Source organism: Hylaeus anthracinus, unplaced genomic scaffold, assembly GCF_026225885.1.
Source record: "Hylaeus anthracinus isolate JK02 unplaced genomic scaffold, UHH_iyHylAnth1.0_haploid 0, whole genome shotgun sequence".
NCBI lineage: Eukaryota > Metazoa > Arthropoda > Insecta > Hymenoptera > Colletidae > Hylaeus > Hylaeus anthracinus.
Window position 1 is genome coordinate 3,354,005 of NW_026533254.1, and position 17,301 is coordinate 3,371,305.

The 17,301-nt window shown below is 35.2% G+C and overlaps 2 protein-coding genes across 15 annotated transcripts in view; one reads left to right on the forward strand and one right to left on the reverse strand.

Moving 5' to 3' along the window:
• LOC128896068 (collagen alpha chain CG42342) overlaps nt 1-15,431 on the forward strand; it is a 235,581-nt gene extending 220,150 nt beyond the window's left edge. For 5 of the 13 annotated variants that reach the window (XM_054159235.1, XM_054159226.1, XM_054159273.1 and 2 more), the window contains 7 exons: nt 2,084-2,110; nt 2,301-2,354; nt 3,244-3,270; nt 6,399-6,434; nt 8,493-8,627; nt 9,811-10,065; nt 13,843-15,430. In XM_054159235.1, coding sequence (XP_054015210.1) covers nt 2,084-2,110; nt 2,301-2,354; nt 3,244-3,270; nt 6,399-6,434; nt 8,493-8,627; nt 9,811-9,936 — 405 coding nt within the window. In that variant the 3' untranslated portion in view covers nt 9,937-10,065; nt 13,843-15,430. Of the gene's footprint in view, nt 1-2,083; nt 2,111-2,300; nt 2,355-3,243; nt 3,336-6,398; nt 6,435-8,492; nt 8,628-9,810; nt 10,066-13,842 lie in introns of those variants that run through there. The other 8 variants (XM_054159245.1, XM_054159307.1, XM_054159290.1 and 5 more) reach the window with 6 other exon arrangements.
• Nucleotides 15,432-15,519: 88 nt separating this feature from the next.
• Nucleotides 15,520-17,058, reverse strand: LOC128896249 (putative peptidyl-tRNA hydrolase PTRHD1). 2 transcript variants are annotated; one of them, XM_054159480.1, is made up of 3 exons: nt 16,930-17,058; nt 15,945-16,147; nt 15,520-15,844 (listed from the first exon to the last, which is right to left on the reverse strand). In XM_054159480.1, exons 2-3 carry the CDS (start codon nt 16,128-16,130, stop codon nt 15,671-15,673), a joined length of 360 nt encoding a protein of 119 aa, XP_054015455.1. In that variant the 5' UTR covers nt 16,131-16,147; nt 16,930-17,058; the 3' UTR covers nt 15,520-15,670. The 2 variants fall into 2 exon arrangements, with proteins under 2 accessions (XP_054015455.1, XP_054015456.1); XM_054159481.1 differs by lacking the exon at nt 16,930-17,058 and adding an exon at nt 16,659-16,871.
• Nucleotides 17,059-17,301: the final 243 nt, after the last annotated feature.

Below are 17,301 nucleotides of genomic sequence, written 5' to 3' on the forward strand. Positions count from 1 at the left end.
CACCGTAAAGAAAGATAAACGAAAAAAAAAGAAACGAAAATGAAAAAAAAAACAGAAAAGGAAACGACGTTAACGACGTGTTTTATTTGCCTCGGATAAGAAGCGCGATAGGCCCCCCCTGCCCCTCCCTGTTTATACCCTACTCTCTAAGAACATAGGCTATAAAATTGCGAATAGTTTTAACAGGATAACGGGACGAGCGAAAGCGTGGAGCTCACGGTGTCATTAAAAGCTCACTAATGGTAAAGTTAATGCGAGTAAGGCGTACAGTACATAAATATATATATATATATATATATATGTATATGTATATGTATATATTTATTTATTTGCGAACACCCATAAATGGAAGGTTATCTATACACGTGCATATATACGTACGTTGACGAAGAAAATCTGGAGCCGTGTAATATCTAAAACGAAATATAAAAAAGGTCGATACATATGCGCGCGTGTAATTTTCCGTATACGTATGTATTTTGCATATGTATACATACACATAATATGGGTGAGTCTGTATGCCCGTGGCGTGTGTGTGTGCGCGTGTGTGTCTGTTGTGTGTACACATATATATGCATGCATGACATAAACGTGCATAAAAGGACAAAAAAAGAAAACAAGATGGTGTTACGGGGAAGGGCATATGATTTATTTCGTGCGTGCGTATGTGTGTATTGATTGTAAAGCGGCGACGCCTTGGTAATTGATAAGTGAACAAATTTGCAGAGAAGAATACGACGACGTAACTGCGTATATGAATAGTTTGACTCTAACGATTTTTTGTTTTACATTGTCCCAATTAATAAACAGAATGTGCATGTGCCTGTTGGTCCTTTGCTTCTATACGATGCCCTATTCGAACAATTTTTTAACGCTTCACATACACACTCACACATCTCGTAGTGGACATATATATATATATATCTATATATATATTATTACCGCTTTGCATTTTGTCTCAGGCTGCGATCCGACGATCATTGTTTTAATCACTATTTGTAATAACACACCCCCCACCGCCCCCTTACCGCCCCCGTTACACTTTCTTACTTCTCTTTCTTCGTTCTGTCCATGTGTTATGCACCCCTGATATCGCGGCGATTATCGATTTGTTAACACGACCCGTGAATGAGGAATTAACACGTGTTAATTTGCTGCAACCACGACGGTAACGTAATTGTTGGATCGTTACGCCATCGTCTTTACTTTGTGTTTTTTTTTTTCTTGGATTAAATAGAGCTCTTTTGTCTTCTCCTTTGCCTAACGCCCATTGGTTGTATTCTTGCCTCGCTCGCGAACCAACTGCGTGCGACGACATCCCGTTGCAATGGAGCCTTTGATTTGTTTTATTTTCATTTTTCATCGCGCAGCTAAGAAATTACAAAAGGATCTCTACCTGGAAAGATTTTAAAAGCACAGGAGTATCTCTTGTCTTTTCTTCTGATAGTCGCCAATCCTGCGTGCACGCCATCGAGATTGAACATATGAGACGTAAGATACGTGTGGGACCTGTCTAAGAGGCGCGCGGTTATCTTCAGTGCTGATTGAAATTGCTCGTCCTGGTAGTAAAAGATTGCAGGGAAATCAAGAATTGTTACGTTTTGGAGCCATTGGCGTCTAAAAGACACGGCTTGGATCCGACCTGGCGCCTCTTAGACAGAGGGTTTGCTGTATTGTCCAAAGCGTAGAGTTACTGTTGCAAGACGAGAGATCGTTGCTTTTAAGATCAAAGGTAACAATCCTTCTCGCGTTGAATTCGTTGCGAGTTTTTCAACAAAATTCTCCACAAACCATTGCCTCGATAGAGGGAATCATAGTAGAACCATTTTTCTAAGACATTTATTTTATTCCGCATACATGATACAATTATTTTGTCACGTTAGCGTTTAGCGAACGAGTATTGATACGGAATTGTTAAGTCCTGGGCGGAGCCTGGCAGAATACAACATTGCTGTGAATGACGATGCAAAGGGCGTCTAATAAATTTCCTTAGTCAATAAATTACTGTTGAGTCGACATACTCGATATTGATTGATCGACAGGTGATCTCAACGAATCTGACACGGTTTCCTCTACCTTTCAGGGACCACCAGGATTAGACGGCATGAAGGTGAGCAATCCTCGGGGTGACCCGTTTAACCATACGTTATATTTATGATTTTCGGATCCTCAATTACTACGTTCCCGCGCCCACGATTTCATCATTCAGGCGTAAATTAAGCTGATTGCAAGCTTAACGGTATTATTTTAATGGCTATCGTATAGAACAAAGTGTTCGTTATGTTTCTTCATAATTGCAGGGCGCACAGGGAGAGCCAGGCATAAAGGGAGAAAGGGGGGACCCTGGACTGCCCGTAAGTGTTTCAACGTATTGAAATATTTTTGCTAGACTGCGGGTATTTATGCATTTATGACGAAGGAAAAAAAAATATACATATCGAATTGAGTAACTTCCTCCTTCTCGAAGTCAAACACGGTCAGTCTCGTAAGTATTCGTAGCCTCTATGTTTATTGAAGAAATTTATTTAAATCAAATGATAGGTTTCCTCTTTTCAAATAAATGTTTCAGTACAAATATGTACATGTAACATTTATTCATGTCTATGTTTATAATGAAACTTTTATTTGAAAACATGAAACCTATCATTTGATTTAGATAAATTTGTTCAATAGACAGAGGTACGAATACTTATGGGGTATATGCTAAACATAATCAAAAGATGTATAATTCATAGAAAATATATCAAATACGCATAGTGATATTATTATATTAATTAATAGAATCATATTCTGTATACATTATCTATATTTTTCGTATGTATTCGATATAAGTGTGCACCATAAATGCATAAAATACCTGTGCACGTAACTTTTATTTTATTTCATTCTATAGTTTTGCGCTGAAACGGCCGCGGTACTTAGCCTTATCTTGCGACTTACGAACTAGGCATAAACGACCCCTCTAATCGTAGATTAAAAAAACTCGGTGATCTTCTTCCTTCGCATACTCCAAGGTTATTGCAATGAACGTGATTGTATATTAAACAATGTACTTGAAACAATGACGATCCAATGAATAGCTTCCGCGCAGAACTCGCGTCTGTTCGTTCACCCAGAGATTTAACATTCGATAAGAATTGCGCCATCGACGAAACGGCGCGGCGTACAAAACGATATTCTGCCCGACTCGAACTCGTTTACGCTGTCATCGAGATATCAACGATGCATTCTGTTTGTCCCCAGGGTACTGATGGAATTCCTGGCACGGAGGTACAGTGGCATTCGATTATCGCTCGACCCTCGGTGTGACTGCGACACAGTCTGACCAGCCCGGGGTAACGACGATACATCTGCCTGATCTACCCCGGGGACTGTCCCCAAAAATTCGTCTCTTTACTTCCTTTTGCACGAAAAGGAGGGGCTGAAATTATATTCTGCGCCTTTCTCCCTCTTTACACCGAGGATGCACGACACTTTTTACCTGGTTCCATGTTCCTATCGAGAAGGGACGATTCAAAGACAAACACTCTGACAAGCAGTAGCTGTGAAGTGACAGATGTCAATTTTTTTATAGGTTTGTAGTGCAACCGAAAATGAGGGACAGGTAAGTTTTTTAACGGTGGCAACTTAAGTTTAAGACGTGAGAGAACCCTCTTAATTTTCAATCCTCTGATGCTGTCTTGAAAATTGCTAAAGGTACGAGGAAGTTTTTAAAAAAAATTTTTATAATTTCTGATGTAAAATGATTAATATGAACTTACCTACTGTAGGTAGAGCGTGATCTTTGAATGGGAAAAATGAGGGGGTACCCAGTTAGTAAAATGAAGTGTTCTAGATAAGGTAGAATGCTGTTGGTAATGTAGTATGCGATATAACGGAACAAAGAATTTATCAACAGAGTATTCTACACTACCAACAGAAAGAACTACCATATCAATCAAGTCTTACCTATAATGTTTATTTATGTTACAAATATGAACACAAATACGTAAAAGTTAAAAATATAAAATGAATAATTGTCGTAATATTCTTGTAATGGTAAACGATAGTCAGTTTATCAAGTCTGTGATGTCCGTGATAATGTTTAAAGCGATTTTTTAAATTTCTTATTAATTGCTTTAATTAAGGAGTAATCAAAAAACCATCAAGAATTTATTTTTAACAATTTCTTACATATCTACTAATTTTGAAGATAGCAACAAAAAGCTGAAACATAGAAGGATATTTTCAACTCTTAAACTTTAGTTTCCACAAAAAAAAAACACCTTATTTTCAAACGCCCTACGAACCTTCCAAGTTTTATCAAAATCAGCATCGATAACGTCACAGATTTTTCTTGTTAGGAAATTCCTAAATTCTTAAAGGCAATTTTTTCGACCACTTTAACATTTTCATACACGCATTAAATTTCATTCCAGTAGATAGTAACATAATAATATGCCCTATTATGGCAGTTGGAAAAAGCATTGTATGAAGCACGGTTTTTTCAGCGCTCATTAATTTTGTCACTTTACATAACACAAATAACTATTACCTCTTATTATCTGACTTAAATTAATTACAGTCACTTAAAGAAATACCATGTAGGACAAATACAGGTTGACCAACTTGACATAGCACACATTTAGTCAGCAAAATGACTTTTTCAAAATTACAGTTTTCTAAAAACTGCTTGTTTTTATCGATACGCTGATGTCACCGGCTATAAGGGGCTTTGAATATTAATGATAACTAAAAATACGGTCCAGAATAAGGTTGATTGTTTATAGATTTTTTATCTTATCGCTCCAAGTATAATGATTCCTATTATCTGGAAAATATATTAGAACAATTACAAGGCTTCATTTACGCTGCGTCAAATTAATGATCAAATTCAAATATGACATAACAGTTCATTATGGTCTCAATTATAAGATGCTCGCGCTAGAAATAATCTTATTTGGACGAGAAAGATTCAAGGAAATTTTTTTTTTGTTTTTTTAACAAGTTGATGGTGTCACGAACTCCTCGCAAAATAAGAATTTATTTATCATTTTTATTATAAAAATAATTACATAACAATATTCCTGCAATTTTCTGTGTTGCATGGATTTCTTCAAGTGTTTTTGACAGTAGAACACTTCAAATTAATCTGAAAGAAGGTTCTATTTTATAAACTTTTGTTAATTGAATTACTAATCTTTTCTTTAAAATTCTTTCACAGCAGTAATAATTTCGGTTTTTTATTTTTTTAAGAACACAGTAGTAGGATTAACTAGTAATCAATCACCTTATTAATCCAATAATTTTATATTGCCATCTAATCACTATATATTCATTAAACATACACAAATTCTGGACATAAACAATTGTTTCGAGAATCACACCGAAGTTCGAAATTTTAATCTCGAAGGGAGAGAGCGAGAGAAGCGCAACAATCCTCTCCATTTCTGTCTTTAGCGTCTCGACGAATGCACGATCGAAGTTAGAAACGTGGCTATTGAAATTCAATGAAACGCAAGCGAAGGCGAGAGCAGAGAAGTGTTAACATTGCATTACACGATTAATAATTTCCATCGGCTCGTCGACGTGTTTCCGTGATCGTAGTCACATGTAGCGTTCGTGAATGAAAAGGAGGATGCTGAAACATGGGCATTTTTTGAAACGAAAACTTCATGCAGGACCGTTTACAGTGTCACTCATAGAAGAAAAAACGCTCTTATAACTTTCATTACTATCCCAAAAGTGATGGGAAAGTCTTCAAAACTGGATGGAAATTTGTAAAACTGATAATGATCGTATCGCCTATATCTTAGGCTTTATCTTCATTTTCTTTAGATATTAAATCATCCTCGAAGTAATTGTCAATGAAATTGATAGGTAAATCAACTGAAGACTGAAATTGAGTATACAGGCTAGGCCAAGTAAAATTATTTACTCCATACAATTTGCTCCTGTAACTTTTGTAAAAACATTTCATTTAATAACTTCATCCCTGCATGAGTTATCTAATCATTCCGATTTAATGAAACACTCCGCATATACTTGATTTCAATCTTCAGTTGATTTACCTATGAATTTCATCAACAATTTAAGAAGAAGATAAAGAGGAAGCATAAAATATATGTGATACAATTGCTATCACATTTACACGTTTCCATCCATTTTTGCCCATTTTCCCATCACTTTTGGGATTGTAATAATAATGATAAAGACGTTTTTTGCTCTATGGGCGACGCTCTGAACGGTTCTGCATGAATTTTTCGTTTCCCAACAGCTCCAAAAATGCCCATTTTTGAGCAACTTCCTTTCCCGAAAATTTCTTTGGAGAACATGTGTATATCGTGCATGTAAAAAAGAAAACGAGGCGAGGCATGAACGTCACTTAACGAATAAATTCTTTGGCGTACCAATTCCAGGGACCGAACGGAGAGAAAGGTGCTACAGGCGAACCTGTGAGTATTGACGTAATACGACTATTAGTTTTAAATAAAATTGGACGGGGAAAAAAGACCGTAGCTCGATCCGGCAAACTGGCTCGCGCATAAATACCATTTCACGACGATTGTCTCCCCGATCGTCTGGTGCGCGAAACGTTTTCGCATGCCTGACCGTGAGAAATTATCGTTTCGAACATATTCAGCATCCTGTGTTCTAATTCACATTTCACCCATCGCCATTGTCGTTATTATTAACTTTTGTTGCCGTCGCTGCTGCCTAACCGCGGTGAAACGTGCGCAAGCGTCGCTGGGACCTGTTGCGTAAGCGTCGCGTGGTCATCCTCGCAACTTTTTAATACTGTTGGTCTCAGCGTTAGGAACGCCATTTATAATTCATAAAACAATGGGCAAGGGTTTATTAAATGGATCGTAAACGATGGATACATAGCATAAGGTGATTCATCGTGAGGTCCGGAAAATGTTTTGAAATAAAACACGTAATATTAAATGTGATTATGAGAACTTTATTATTATGAACTGAAAGAACGATTGATACCATTTATTTCTCGATGATCATTTCTATGAATAAACCAACTTGAATTGTGGCCTTGGAGCAAACATTCGAGCAAACTCGTGCCATTGGCCAGATTCTGGTTACGATGCTCGATAAAATGATGGCAAATTGGAGTTTGAAAATGAACCACTTAAAGCGTAGCCAACATTTCAAAGAAATAATCTGCAAAGAATAAATGGTATCAATTGTTTCTTGAGTTCATAATAAAGTTTTCATTACCACTACACTGCAGATTTTATGCATTTATGACGTACAATAATATAGAAAACATACATAAAATATAGATAATGTATGTTGAGTACATTCTACAATAAATATAAAAATATTATTCCATTTTTAAGTGCATATACCTTTTAATTATGTTTAGAATGTGTTTATTATATTAGTTTATATCGTAAATGCATGAAATCCGCAGTTTGATAATCACGCTTAATATTATGTAGTTTATTCCAAAACACTTTATAAATAAAAATTGACTCTTTTCGATCCCTTAACAAGCCTTTGTTAGACATTTGGGACAGAAAGGGAATTATAAACTGTATAAACATAATTTGAGCCTCGCTATAAGGGAAGATCGAGTTTCGTGTCCCCTGTTCCATACGCGTCGCTGGCTGCGCTGCTGCCGACGCTTACGGACGATTCGCTGTATCGCTGACATTAATATTATCAATATTTTTGTTACTGTTATTAACATTGTCATTAAATCTGTAAATGCCTCTCTTATTAAACGCATCATCGCACGAAAAGAAAAAAAGAAAAAGAAAGAAACGCGCCAAGATCAATTTGACACTCGTTATTGATTTTGCTATTGAAGCGTTATTAGTTAAGTGCGACTAGTGTTAGAAGCGATGCGAAATCGGTACCGAATCGAACGACAAGCATAACGAAGCCCGTTCACCGATGCGTGTATGCGCACCACGCATGTAAATCGTCCACAGACCTGCGTTTTTACACTCTCGTATCATCGTATCGTGTTTTTCCACCCCCTCCAACAACGTCGTACTTCTTATACTAGTCCTGCAGAGAATCGTTGACGTTGACCGATGCATTTTCTCACGAGAACGAAAACGAACGTTATCACTTCTCCACGGATACGTGTTCGCAAAAACGTGGCAAAATCCACGTATGCTGCCACCAGCGTATAACGTACACCAGTTTCCAATAACTTGAACGTCGTGACGGCAATCGAGGCACGATAAAACGTAGCGAACTGTTTGCAATAACTTTCTCGTTAGTCGGAGATGCCCGCAAAAGGGACAATCCGAACGATTCTCGGGGCGGGGATTCAAACAGCTGTTTCGGTAGATCTTCGGTTAAGCAGTAAACCCGTCGACACTTTTTTCGTTGGACGTTTATGCTCAATTGCGTATTCTGCACAACTGGATATTATAGTGCATAGAGAGAGTCTTTCTTGTGCCTGGCCTTTTTTGCACGTTTCGCGAAAACGTTTGTCTGCAACGCTGTTTACGTCACGCTGGAATTCTTGTGTATGAATACAGGGACCGGCGGGGAAACGCGGCAAGAAGGGTGATAAAGGAGACAAAGGAGATCAGGGTGTTCCAGGACTGGACGCGCCGTGTCCATTAGGCGCGGACGGACTTCCCCTGGCTGGATGCGGCTGGAGACCACCTCAGGTACCTCTTTTTCTGCTCGTTGATTGGTTCTTCGTACCCGAAAGAAGACTATTTCTCCCTCGTTTTTGTATTGTCTTCCCCTCCACCCCCAACTTTTCGAAACAAACATTTCCAAATTGACGAAAGTATTTCAGCTTTGAAACACCTACTCGTCGATGCTGATAAAACTGGGATAATGAGCTATTTTATTTCAGTAGTCGCCTAACAAAGTATGTTTGTAGATGCAAGAAATGCGTGCACGACGGCTGGTTGTCTGGCTTGGTAACAAGCGTTTTCGGAATAATCGTAGGTTTTGGATACGTTAATTTTTAATTGAAATTATAAGTGCTGGGACAGAAGAGTTTTTCAGCGGGGGAGATCTTCGAAAGATAGCCCTGCTTTATGGGGAAGATCCAAAGAGGTTACTATAGATAGGGTAGAGGAATCATAGATGCCTCTGTAAGTTAGCAGATGCAAAGAAAGAAGGAAGAAATGGAAAGAATATTTCTGTTTCTGTTTAAGTTTACGTGGGCACCAGAATTTTAAGACATAGTGGAAAAAGTCATACGAATTAAGAGGGGGACTAATGAATAAAATATATTTATTTTATACAATTTAAATAAATTCATTTATATAACTGAAAATAGCTTGTTCGAGGCCAGCAATTAGTCGTGAATCCGTGAATGGGAAATTATTTCACAAGATTCGAATTCCATTTATTAGTGTTACTCGACATATGTATCAGTCATGTAGTAATGATAGATGTAGTATTTTATTTAATTCTCTATGGGTTCGCGTAACTTTCAGGTCACATGCTGATATATTAGCAGTATACCAACACATTTTACTACGTCTACGTCCTAATTATATAATATCTCTGTAATGCGAAATATCAAAGTAAATGTCTTGCATCTTGTTTACGAAAAAGAAAATTCGACCCGTAGGGGGTTAATAATTGATGATTCACGTTTACCTTTTGAATTTATAAATTACGATTATCCTGTCGATGATTGGATAGCTAAGAATAGCTTTATCGAGATTAGCAATTAGTGGCAGATCCGTGAAATAATTTGACCTGATCACGCGAGAGAATTCGACGCAAGTAGGGTAATGGTTTGATGAACGTAAAGAATCGACGGGTGAAAAGAGTTGTAAGGACTAAGTAGGCACAACGAACGCTTGGATTCTCGCATATGCTTGGCAGGACATCACTAGCACCTCAGTGCCAGCTGTTGAAGGCCCTGAGCCAGCTGAGACGGATTACGACGAGCAAGAAGAGGAGGAATATGGAGACTACGCGGACCCAAACGGAAACCAAACCGAGCAATAAATGCTCGTTCTGCGCTGTTCTAATCACCACCAACTACTACCACCACTACCACTACCACCACCAAAAACCACCACCGCCATCGCCCTCATCACTCGTCTCACCTTGCTCTCCCAAACTAACGTGGTCCTGGTAATTGCAAATCCCGTAGTTATACTAACGTCGTTTGCATGCAACAAGCAGAAAGACAAGCTTTTAATCGACGAAAACGTTTTTGAAAAATGCTTCTTAGTCGCGTAACTTCCTTCCTTTCTTTTTGCGATGAGTAAGGCGGATCTGAATTCTTTTTCTTCGTGAAGAAAATCTAAAGACATCTCGACCTTTTCGAGAAGATCAGGAAATGGATAAATCCGGAAGGCTACCGCTTACTAAGTCGCTTAGCGAGGGCAAGTTTAAAAATTGTTCGCTTCTAAACATGACGATCACTCTTTGCAGCTATTGGTTACTACCATGGATTAAAGGATATGTAGTGGCCGAAGAAAGAATTCGTACAGCGATCCATTTCCAAAAAAACTATATGAAATTGTAATTTATTAACTTCATTTTTATCTTACTATTTACTATGTATTGGGCCTAACCCCTTTGCTCCGGGCCCCTCTAGTTCGTAGACACTCGGCAACCTAATGTGATCGGTTAGATAGATCTATGGCTGCTACCAATGGTAGTTATTTTTCTTAAAGTCAGAATAAAATTCAAGAAATTACTTGATATCTTTAATTTTCGGAAAACAGATTGCTATATTTTCTGTTACAAGTACAGTAGTGCATCGTTGAAAGTTTTCTCGCAATCGACAGCTATGCAAATATAAATCGATTGGCCAGTTAATATGAGCATTATTAATTATCATTATTTTCGATAATAAAAATACAAATTTATATATTTGCTTTTATACCTTTTGGAAAGTATTATTTATAAATTGGTGAGATTCTCCCAATGGTAATGAATCCAAACATAACCTCATTCGGACTATTTTTAATTAAACATAATTAAAAACCTCTCAGAAATAATTCCTGTATCGCTCAATTAAAAATAGTCAATCGATACTACACTTGAACGTAGACTCTACTCAAGTACCTCATCTACTACAAAAATTTCGTGTTGATCCAAAAAGACACTGAGATTTATGAAAATAAAGAAACAAGGATTTATATTAGTTGACACATTATTTTCTGCGCATTTATGCATCCGTTCAAATTTCTTAATATCTAACGTAATCTAATTCACATATCATAATGCACAGTGCATTATGCATTACTCTTCTAAAGGCGCCTAATTTCTAAGCTTTGTACATTCTGCATAGTTAAATCAGTAACAATTCCATGCCTCGCACAGATAGTAACCCCTGAAATATCATACAAAGGGTGAATCACATGATCAGATTTTTGTTGCTTAAAATCACGTGAAAGTCACAATATCGTATGTATTTCAATTAATTTTTAAAATAATAAAAATAAATATTAATGACCTTGGATCTCGTAAAGTATGATCATGAGAGAAATTTCTTCTGTGTTCTTTTGATTATCCCTTTGTTATTAACAGTTTAATATCCTTAAAAATGTGGGTTAAATACATTCATTTGGTTCGCCCTATATACAAAATACTTTAACTATATGTATGTATAAACAATAATTACCTCGATTATCCGCATGATTATTTCTTTACATATACCCGACTGCTTGCTTATTCGCACGACAGGATTACTTTTACGATCATGAATAGCAGATAAATAATTATATGCATACACGGAAATTAAACTTCTACCAATGGAACAGCAGTTTGTATGCAAAAGCACCGTACATGTATAATGGCAATGAATCTGTCGTTTCTGGACATACAGTGACTCAGAAAATTATTGGCACACATAGGAAATAATTAGGATAGGAAAGATTAAAGAAATAATACAAGATCTTTCTGTGCTTTTTATTTAAGAAATATAATATCGACTCACTATAAAGACTCACAAAAAGATATGAAAAAAAAGAACTATAGTTATGTCACAAAATGGTTGAAACAGGTTATAAAAGTTAATAATTTTGGTACTGTTACTAAACTGCCGGACAAAATTAGCGGAACACCTTTTTAAATGTTCATAATTATGAGAGTTTTCAACCGATTTCAGTAAAACTTCGTGAGGAGTAGTCTTCGAGTGTCTTCTGGGTGTGTACAAAGTTGCATTGGCGAGGGTTGATGTGAAGGGGTTAATTCAGATTTGGAATCAGCGACCTCGAAAACCCCTGTATACCAATTTCATCTAAATTCAGTCATTTTTCGCATTTTGTGTCGTTATGTTATATCCGCCATTTTGAATTTCTAAATTTTTAGTTCAGATTTGGAATCAGCGAGTCCGATAACCTCAGGATACAAAGTTTTATCAAAATTGAATCATTTTTCTTATTTTGGTCCGCCATTTTGAATTTCTAAATTTTTAGTTCAGATTTGGAATGAGCGACCTCGAAAACCCCTGTATACCAAATTTCATCAAAATCGATCGTCAGGAAAAATGGATATAAATGTTTCTCTTTTAAAGAACTTTGAGGGGTATCCCAACCAAGAAATACTACTATGTTTACTAGTATTTCTCGGAATTGGAACGGCCTTGCAAGGACACATGGCTATATGTATACGTCACTACGTCACTATATGTATAGGTCTCTACGTCTGTCCTCTTATAATTGTCTATAAAATAGGAAACTTTGAGGTGTCATAGCTCAGCGTAGAATTGTCCGATTCGATTCTACCAAAATTCAATTTAAAGGGCACAATTTTTACTACCTAATACATAGGTATTATCATTGTCAAATACTTTTAAACAATTGTTTTTTTTATAACAATGTATGTAACTTTGAAGTGCCTAACTCGGCGTAGAATCGTCTGATTCGATTCTAACAAAATTCAAATTAAAGGGTGGAATTTCTACTATCTAATAGGTAGTTACTATCATTGTTAGATACTCTTAAACAATTGTTTTTTTTTTAAATATATAATTATTAAATATTACTCTCATTGTACCATGTAGCTCGGCGTGGAATCCGATTCGATTCTAACAAAATTCAAATTGAAGAACGGAATTTGAATGATCTAATATGATCATTGTTAGATACCCTTAAACATTTGTTTTATTTATTGCTATTTATAATTATAGAACCTGGCACCTTTATAAGTGACGTTTTTGGACGTCCCCCTCTTTAAGGGGATGAATTAACCCCTTCACATCAACCCTCGCCAATGCAACTTTGCACACATCCAGAAGACACTTGAGGACTATTCCTCACGAAGTTTCACCGAAATCGGTTGAAAACTCTTATAATTATGAACATTTAAAAAAGTGTTCCGCTAATTTTGTCCAGTAGTTTATTTGCTAGGGTAACCTATTTGTATTATTATTTTGCAACCTCTCTTTAGCAATAATTATTTGACGATAATTATTTTAAGACATTTAACCTGTGGATCATAGGATCGTGGATTTGAATCTCCTTGTCTTTATCTCTCATTGGGACTCCCATATATGGATGACGGAGATTTTCACTAAAAAACGAAAAAATTAATTCTGATATTCAGGTGATAAAGAAAAGACATTTGTATATAACTCGTGAATTTTGATCGGATTGTAACAATAAATACTATCGCAAGTGTTAGATTATATGTTTTCTTAGTGTATAAAAACAAAATTTAAGCTTCATGCATATTTTCATGAGTATTTTTAAAGAAATCATTCAAGAAATAATCAAAGATCTTTCTATGTATTTCATTTAAGAAAGTGTTAATCTCTTATGTCCCTGTTACTCCGCGTATGTGCCAATAATTGGATGACTCGATGTATTATAAGAATCTGTTAGGCTTGCTTGAGAATTTGCAAATCGTTCCTGGGGAAAATCATTTACGCCAACGATTCTTTTATCATGGTTTCAGGGAACAAGCAACATTCTTCACGAATGGCTGGAAGAGGAAAGAGAGGCGGCGGAGGAGGGGCAGTGATTACAGTTTAAGGAGATAGCGCATATTTTCAAGGACCTCCGTGTATATTCCATTGTGAAAGTACCGACTCATCCGATTCGACGTGAAAAAAATGAACCGAGTTATTTAAGAAAGAAAATATATATGTATATTACGCATATATATATATTTTTTTGCATATATATATATACACAGATATGTATGCTGAACTAATCATCTTGCCATCAAGTGTTGTAAATAAGTGTACTTACAGTGTTTAGCGTCCGCAAATAGTGCGTGTACATAAATATTTAGAGCTTATTACCGCTCTGACGCGGTTAGAACAATATCGACATAACTTTATCGACGATTTGTAAACGATAAGTGTCTATAACTTGTAAGTTACTTTATTTCTAAGGAAAGTAAGAAAAAAAGCAACAAAAAAAAAAAAACGAAACGATTTACCGAATTACCGAAGCATTCGCACAACATATTACGTGATAACCGATAACGAATACGAAAGATTAAGTAATTTATTGATCGACCAACACCGTTGGATAAACAATCGCGTGATGGTTTTTTTTTCAAAGTGCTACATGTTACTGCGTGGGAAAAACTTATTCCCCATCGTGTCTGTGCGTTTGTTACAAAAGTGTGTTTCATGGAAGCACACAATGGGACAATATTACGAACGGGAGAGATGGATAAGTAAATGAACATTAGGTAACCGTGGATTACCAACCATCGTGATACATATTGCTTCCTAGAAATACCAAACGTCGTAATACACATTTTCTCAGCTATCGATGCATTCGTAAAAAGAAAAAAAAAAGGTGAATAATTAAGTAAAAAAAGAAAAAAAGATGAATGGTTCATATGCGTCACCTCCAGAATTGATTTTACTGGCATTAATACGTTGAATTAGGTGTTACCTGACGAAACGCACTTTCAGAAATATCATTAGTTTTAACGTCTATTTAGGTAAATTTTAATCAGCATTATTTTTCATGCGTTAATTTATTTTTTATTGAAATGCAACACAATTACGATATTATGTATTTATACGTGGTCGTGTTAATAATTAATTTTTATTGCATATCGCTATGTTCTTAAGATTATCATTTTTTTTTTAAATAACGTTACTTTCGAATGGTTCGAATTTTTACTTCCTTAAATTTGGATACAACTTTGAATCATCACTTTCAAATTGAAAATGCTCTTCCATTGTGAAAATGATGGAATGCATTTCGTTTTTAGCGGAAAACAATTGTCACTTATTTTCCTATGTAGTACGTAATACGTATTATTCTGCGAAGAATGCATGTATGCGTACCTGTGTAATTTTGTTGCCTTTGGCATATCGTGTAAAGTGCACATTTTTGCACGGTCGCAAAACACAATTTTTATACGAATATCAGTTAATAACGCATATCTTTATGTAATTTTCATTTAGATTAATAATAACGCTAGTTGTAAAGCAAAGGAGTAACGTGTACACATTGTCAATATTACCAGGTATTGTAAAATAAAATATAAATGTATATCCGAAATGTTCTGCCGTTTTTATGACTAACGTACAATAAATCCCTAGTTGGAATTATTCCCTATTTATATATAAGAAGAAAATGATCTTAAGGTGTTCCTTTTCCCTTCAGAATGAACAATGACCTTATTATTTGGGTTTAAATTTGAAACATTGAGTTCAAGTATTTCACTGAATGTACAATATTATTCTTATATTTTATTATAATTTGTACACAATGCAGAGTAACATAGAGTCGTGTATGTTGGAGCTATGTATTTGTTACATTTTAAGTAATTTGTATTTTTTAAAATACGATTTCACCTTATCCTTAGGATAAGGTTTTGTTGCCAAACATGTTGGAATGTTTTCAGGTTGTTCGAACCACAGTTTATGATCGATGTCGTCACTTTTTAATTTTGAACATAACGTGTGTAAACTGGTCTCATCTGGAATCTAATATTTATAAACAAATATAGTATAAATACCCATACTCTTTCCTTGTGTTAAAAACTATATGCACATTCTAATATATATTGTTTCTAGGTACACTTACTTCGAGAACAACCTTGTGCATATCATCTAAATTGGCGAGGTAGGCTTGAGTGTAATTGTCATTATAAAAAAGATGAGTAACAGCAGTGCATGCATGGCATGCTTGAGCTATGATTGCACCTATAGGCCATCCCATTGTCTTTAAGAGGTCTCCCCGTACCACCACATATTGAATTATATCGCTCATTTTAATGATTTTGAGTTCTTTGATTTAGAATGTAATAAAAGTATGAAATGAGTAAAAGTTGTTTGATCTCAAAGAATTATTCAATTTTATTTAATAGTTGGGAATAAGTGCCAAAAACTAAATATAATTCACAATTATAAAAGACAAGAAAAATACTTCCAAAATATTTATCTATCAAAATTATGTCTTGCTTAGCCCTGTAATAATTAACATTGAAATATGGATAACATAATATTATTCTTTGGGCATTGTAGTATGAAGCAGATGTATTATTTATATAAATCGTTATTATAAAATAAGAAGTACTCATAAATAAACATTATACACTGTACATTATAGACCATAAAATATAATTTATTTGTCTAAATGTAACTCAAAAATATACATACGTATATACATTGTCATTCCTTCTCAAACTTCAAATATGTATATATTAGCGTAATAAAAGATAATAAATAAATTAGAATCTTGATAGCAATAAACAATAATTCTTAATAAACCAATTTATATATTTTTTTAAATTTATGCCTTTAATTCAAGTAACTTAGAGGTTAATCGATGCTTCTATATATAAATTTATAACATCTTGTTTAACATAACTGTATCATAAATAGTATTTATAAAGAATAGAAATTGATAATTGTATTTCTAAAATACCCTTCCATATGTCAGAATGCAAGCAAAACAATTTACAGTGGTTTCGAATAAACTTGTCCAAACTGTATATTACTTTAGGTAAGTATCAGGTGGTTCCTATATTCAACCGTATTTTACCAATCAGAACTCGAAATGTACTTACACACTTGAGACAGTCGAAACAAATCCAAACGTTGTAGCATAAGAAAAATGTTAAAAAACGATTACAAAGATTACATTATAAAATTCAGTTTCAAAACACAATACTGTAATCGTGTAATCAGTGCCATCGCTGGAAAAACGTTCAAGTTTGTCGTGGAAGAATTCCGTGTTCTAACTCTAGATGGCGGGACAAGTGTCTTTTGAAAATTGAATGATGGACCATAAATGATAACTCATACTTTTGACAGCATAATTCAAGTTATTGATTATTATGTTGAAGATTTATATGAACAAAATAAGAGAATATGTAAATAATTGCAAAGTCAAAAAGTCGGTAATGATTAATACAGTGTAGTTATCTATTGAGACATAC